This window comes from Carettochelys insculpta, chromosome 2, assembly GCF_033958435.1.
Source record: "Carettochelys insculpta isolate YL-2023 chromosome 2, ASM3395843v1, whole genome shotgun sequence".
NCBI classification, from domain to species: domain Eukaryota; kingdom Metazoa; phylum Chordata; order Testudines; family Carettochelyidae; genus Carettochelys; species Carettochelys insculpta.
This window is the reverse complement of record NC_134138.1, coordinates 114839270-114845642: the sequence shown is the minus strand read 5'-3', so window position 1 is coordinate 114845642 and position 6373 is coordinate 114839270. Positions and strand designations below refer to the sequence as shown.

At 48.1% G+C, this 6373-nt stretch overlaps 1 protein-coding gene across 3 annotated transcripts in view; it reads left to right on the top strand.

Annotated features, from left to right (window-relative positions):
• Positions 1–597: 597 nt before the first annotated feature.
• The window catches only part of CARMIL1 (capping protein regulator and myosin 1 linker 1), a 295177-nt gene continuing 289401 nt past the window's right edge, over positions 598–6373 (top strand). The window contains exons 1-2 of one of the 3 annotated variants that reach the window (XM_074987581.1): positions 598–1049; positions 6159–6256. In XM_074987581.1, coding sequence (XP_074843682.1) covers positions 1010–1049; positions 6159–6256 — 138 coding nt within the window. In that variant the 5' untranslated portion in view covers positions 598–1009. The remainder of the gene's footprint in view (positions 1050–6158; positions 6257–6373) is intronic. The other 2 variants (XM_074987580.1, XM_074987579.1) reach the window with 2 other exon arrangements.

Sequence of the window (6373 nt, the reverse complement as noted above, 5' to 3'; positions counted from 1 at the left end):
TAGACCACTTCACAGAGAAAGAATGAGCGTCTTCTACAGCTTAAGCTAAGAGCCAGTCAGTCTTTAGTGCAAGCTATCGAGATGCCTGTACTCGGCTCGGGAGAGCCCAGGTTCCAGCCTACCTGAGGGCAGTTACGCAAGATGATCCGCCTAGGCGGGGGCGCTGATGGGACTGAGCCTATGGCAACACACCTTTGCTTTACCATAGCAGTGATCAGAGGCCGGGAGAGACTTGCTGCAGCCCAACTGCTCCCCACGCAGATCCCCGAGGGAATCAGCCGCCTCCCAAGGGACTGAGAGCCGGGGACCCCTGCCGGGCAGGTGGCTGTGCCGCCCTCTCGCCCTGGCTCCGCTTCCCGGGGGAGAGGCGGCGGGTGCCTCCCTCCCGTGGCTTGCAGCCAGCAGAGGGCAGCCTCGGCCGCTCCTTGGCAGGGCGCGTGACTCGGGCCGAAGCGAGGAAGGGCTGCGGCTGTCCCCAGCCTCCCCGGTGCACCGCAGCTCCCCCTGCCGGCGGGGCTGCCCCCGGCTCCCTGAAGGAGCTGCCCGCGGGGGCGGGGGCGGGGGCGGGGGCGGGCAGGCGCGCGGGGGTCCCGCTCCGGCACGCGGGGGGGCCGCGGCACCGTGCCGGCGGCGGAGCGCTCTCGCGAGGTGAGGGCGGGCGCGAGGCTCCTGCGGGCTGGACGTCGAGCCGGCGCTGTGCCGGACCGGACCGGCCGCCGGGCACTGCCGCCGCTTCCGCTGGCCGCGAGGCGCCCGCCTGGCGCGGAGCCCGCCCCGGGAGGAGGGGACTGCGGAGGAGGAAGGAGCCGCTGGGGCTGGATCCGCCCGGCGTCCCCGGCTGAGCCGCCCCTGGGAAGAGCCGCGCGGAGCCATGTAGCGAGAGCCCCGCCGCGCAGCCCCCCCGCCCCGCCGAGCAGCAGCAGCTCCCGCCCCATTTTGCTGCCGCCTTTGCGGGGAAGCGGCTCTGGGAGTTCCGCCCGCCGCCGCCGCCGCCGCCGCCGCCGCCACCATGAGCGAGGAGAGCTCCGAGGTGCCCCGGGAGTTGCTCGGTAAGAGCCGCCCGGCGGAGAGGGGAATGGCGGGGGGGGGCAGAGCCCGCCGAGGGGAGGCCGCGGGGCGGGCGGCGCTGTGCATTGCCCGCCCCGGCCGGGCAGCGGGGAAGGTGCCGCGAGGGTGGCGGTAAGCGGGGGGCAAGCTAGGCTGCAGCTCCTTTCCTGGCGCCGCCGCCACCGCCGCGGGGGAGAGCTGCCGCCAGAGGCAGCCCGGGAAGCAGGGAGTGGAAGCACTGCGGTACCTACGGCAGTGGGGGGAGAGTAGGCAGCGCCTGTCCCCACTCTGGGACTGTGTGGGGCCATCGCACCTGGGGGGCTCAACCAGTGTTTCTCGGCCTGGGCGTTGGGGCTCCCAGGCTGGGCTGGGCGGGGTTGCAGATGCAGGGCCTGCCTTAAAGGGTGGCAAGCAGCCCGCCTGCCCCCGGGGCTCTGCAGAGCAGTTTCGGCTGCACAGCCCGGGTCTTTTGAGTAGGACTGTGCCATGCGCTGGAAAGCCTTCATAGGCATGGGAAAACAACAGCAAGAGCAGGTGGAGGCGCCAGCAAGGACGCAGGAGAAAAGTGGGATGTGGAGATGGAAGCAGCTTTCTAGGAGCACCAAGTTATGCTCTTGAGGCAAGACCTAATGAGACCCCAGGCAGAACTATGGGGAAGGGAGGAGCTACATAACCAAGAAGTTCAGTAAGGTAGACATCTGGTGCTCAGGCGGGAGGAAGAGAGCAGGCGCCATGAGGAGGAGATGCCAGTGAGAGAGCTTTAAAGGGAATTTTGCTGACCCAAGGGAGCTGCCAGATATGTGTAGGGGATGGATGGGTGTGGGAGGTGCCATAGCTGTGAAAAATAGAGGGGTGATGGGTGCCGCCAGTGTCCCTGCTGTTGCACCTCCTGCAACTGGTCCTGTGATGCCCGATGGAGCCAGGGGAACGGCCACCACCACTGATCGTTTTGGACAGGGCAGTGCAATGGAAGGATTTGGAGCTATGGAGGAAACCTATCTGCCTTCAACAGAGGAAATCTGGGAGCTAGGGGGGAAGACTTTGGCTCTAAAAAGGTCATCAACACTAACAGGATTAAACTCTTGCCTACCCATCTCCCAAGTAGACTTTGCAGGCTGCAATTTGGGGGTGGTTCTTATACACAAATCCATGCATACCTTCTGGAACTGGAAGGGACCTCAGGAGGTCATCTAGTCCAGTCCCCTGCCCCTCTTCGCAGGGCCAAGCACCATCCCTGACATCTATTTAGCCCAATCCCTAAATGGCCTCCTGGAGGATTGAACTCACAACCGTGGGTTTAGGAGGCCAATGCTCAAGCCACTGAGCCGTCCTTCCTTTCATGGTTGTTTAATGAGGGCCTGGCTTGGCAAAGCCATGCTAGAGAAAAGGGGAGTGCAGTCTAATGGTTTTAGTAAATTTAATGTGGTGCATTCCTATCATGTCAATGTGAAAAGTGGATTCTGGGAGGCTTCAGTAGCGATGCGGTAAAAGTAAGGCCCAATAGAACTCTGATGCCTTTACCATTCCATGTTTCCTACATGCAGCTGCAGTCCTGAGACTAGTATAGACACAATGGAGCACTAGCCTTTGTCCGGTATATCTCCTTTGAGAGCACAGGCAAGCCTCTGGAGAACTAAGGCAGCACTTGGATCTTTTGCAGCCCGCGGTGTCTGTGTCAGTTTCGCTGCCAGTGACCCATCATGTAGGGAAACCAGGAGGGGTTTGTTTTTTAACTTGTAGTTTTTACTTTTTCTCTGGACCATCTATTTCTTTAAAGTAGCGTGGACTGTCATGCGGCCTGAATGGCTGGAAGGCTCTTGATTGATTAGATCTTTAGTATGTATTGTACTGCTGTTTATTTTTACTGGTAGTAAAGTATAGTCTATTGGACGAAAATACTGTATCTCATGCTGAAGACTTGTGTTAGAGCACAGGCTTCTGACCAGGCTCACAGCTGACAAACGTCAAGACAGATTAGCCTCCTGAAAGCAGTGACTGTCATGGGTGCTGGAACTAAGAATGCGGGGGTGCATGAGCACCCTTACCTTGAAGTGGCAACGAATGGTCTGTGAGTGAGTCTGTGCTCACGAAAGCTCGTGCTTAAAACTTTTCTGTTAGTCTATAAGGTGCCACAGGACCCTTCGTTGCTGTTAGAGATCCAGACTAACATGGCTACCCCTCCGATACTTAACTTGAAGTGGTTTCCATTAGGTACAGGGCTTGCAGTCTAGTCAGTTGGTCTCAGTACCCCCACTATACAAATTGCTCCAGAACCCGTGGTGACTGTAGTGTGGAGACCCTAGTCTGGAAAACCACTAGCATGTCCTGTGGTAAGATTGATATAAATAAATATTAAGCTTTGAAGGGAGTAGCCTGTGGATTCAACATGGAGAACAAGTGGTTAAAGGTTGATTGTTGTTATTTAACTGGAAATATCAAGAAAATTTATAATTTAAAACTGCTCGTAACTTTTCCATCTCCTTCTATAACCTTATGCATAAATCTGTGGTGCCATATGCAGTTGTTTGGAGCCCATTTACATACCTGTGCATAAGGGCATAAATGAGGGAGGAAATTTTAGAGAGCCTGAATTTTGAATTTGCGTAGCTTTTTGCATGTGAGAGTACACACTTCATTTTATTCCATGATATCTCTTTTTCTCATTAAGTTCTCTGGGCGTACAGTATGTAAGGTAGTGTACAAATTAAAAAAAAAGTTGATGTTTTGTACTCTGTGCAAATCACAATTGATCACAAGTGTGTAGAAAGTATTTGGGAGTTTCTATGCCATGAATTATTAGTATGGTACAGTAGCAGTTGATGTAATTTAAAGATGCTACAGTACCTTATGACAGAATATTACGAGCTCAGTTACTTCTTATTCACACAAAACTTCATTTGGTGTTATGCAAAATTTTGCCTGAAAAAGTGCTTCAGAATTTTGCCTTATAATACAAGTAATTGTTTTAACTCTTGTTTCAGTGATCAGTAGAAATAATATTTTTGTTTATTAATTTTGAAAATTTAAAATTATTTGGTTCATACACACTATTTTTTTTTTCTTTAAGATAGTGTTCACCAGTGTCATAATATGAGATAAACTCTGTATATAAATAAAATACATATACAATTCAGGACGAAAAGTTGCAACTGGCATAAAAGTTCTCCCTCCATGGAAGCAAAATAACTCAGTTTTGCTCTTTTTTTGAATTTCCAATTTATTAAATTATTGGGATTATATTGTGGGCTAATTACTTGCAAAAATTACTGATTTTTGGAGTCTAGGGTAGATGTTGGGGCATGGTGTAGATAGAAAACATTCTGGGCAATCAACTTTTTTTTTGCCTGCCTTTAGAACTGCCAAATATGTTTAACTATTGAGTAGATAGCATTTGTTAATGTTGTGAATGGTCTTCTACTATAAATGTGTAATGGATTAAGGTGTGTCACCTATGCTAAAAGAACTCTGGAGCAAAGCTGAGTCATTCTGGCACTACTTTTACAAATAAGACGTTATACTGTGTCAAAGTACCAAAAGGTGTTACTAACTTGAGTAAAGTTTCAGAATTTTGCTCTGATCTCCCGAGATTATTTACGCAGGTAGTCCTTCACTCTCAAAATACACCGCATGGGTCCAAAGGTCTGTTCACACAGATTAGCATGTAGTATTGGGAGCTTGAGTGCCCTCCATGTTGAATTAGTATTTTTGTTTGCTTATGTAGTATATTAGAGAACACTCTGATCATAGGGGAGTATTTCTTAAGGAAGAAAATTTGGTTTTCTTGTTGGACTGTTGGGATTCCCCAGTGATCTGAGTACTCTGAAAAGGACACTTGGTAAAACATTAATGGATTAACTGCAAATTGGAAAGCTTGAAATCTAGTCTCTTTTCATTTGCAGCTCACCTGGGAACAATATTCAAAAGTGTCTGTGCCAATTTTGAAACATTTACAGCCTGTTTTAAGATGTATTTGTGTCTCAGGCTGGGCACCCAGAAAAGGAGGCAATAAAAAGTAAATACTTGAACATTTCATTCTTAGCTTCCTCTTCCCTGAACCATAGAGTCAAATGACTTGAAAAAATGTGTGTGTTCATGATGAGTAGGAAACTTTTTTTATGTGGGGAATTCTGTAAAATTTTTTATTTATTTTTTAAAATTAAATTTGTAGTTTCATTTACAAGATAATCTTAGTGTGAATTGATGCCATGAATTTTTCCTAAGTCTGTACTTCAGTGCTTCTGAGTGTTCGTTAAAACTTTCTCAGTCAACAGCACTATAAAATGGACAAGGTTGTAATCAGTTTCACAATTGCTATTTAACACCCCCCCCTCCACACACATGGTGAAACTGACAAGAATCAAATCCACTGCATTCTGTCACTGCTACTTGAGAAAGCTGCAAACAGTGGCAGAAGCTTTTGGAGCTTACTGAAGGAGGGGAGGAACCAAAAGGCTGGGGTGAAGCTGTGTAAAGTAGTAGTGGTGGTATTTCTACTACTCTTACAGTAGCTGTGTGGCTTGGGAAAGGATGGGGTTTTGAACTGCTCCTGGCTGGAAAACAGAATTCCTTCCCTGAAAAAAAATTTCAAGTGCATTGAAAAAAACATTAATTTCGAATTGAGATAAAAAGACACTAATTTGAAATGTTTGATGGGAGAGGGAGAGTCTCTAATTGAATTTTTCAGAAGAACTGAAATGTTTTTCAACTTGCTCCCTGGGCTTTCCCAACTCCATGGGGGGGATAGCTGAGGATATTTCCCATGCCTTTGTAGAGTGGGACCAGTGTAGAGAAATACGAAATTAGATTCCTGATAGGCTACGTGCAGAGTGAGCTTTTAGTGTAAGTTTAATCTTTATTCTGGTCAATAGATTTGTTAATTAAATAGCGAAGGTTATGAAAACTTCTCAAATTAAGTGTGGATTTATTTTTATTGGGGTTGGATTGATGCATGTATAACCTTTATTAGATGAATGCAACAGAGAACTGCCAAGTAGAAAAATGTCGGTTAAGACAATGTGACTGAGTTTTCCATAACAGTTTGAAGATGTGTTTCTATTTATTTCTTCCTTACAATGGGAAGTGTTTGATTAAGATGTTCTCCATTATTTCAGAAAGTGTCAAGGATGTTATTGGAAGGAAGATTAAAATTTCAGTGAAGAAAAAAGTAAAGCTAGAAACCAAGGGAGATAAAGTGGATAACAAAATATTGGTAAGTACATTTCAGTAACTCTTGATTAAAGTAGATAAACATTTTGGAAAAGCTGATTTCAGCTCTTATTAAACTGATTCTCTGCATGGAAAATTTGTCCTCACGTAGTTTTTATCA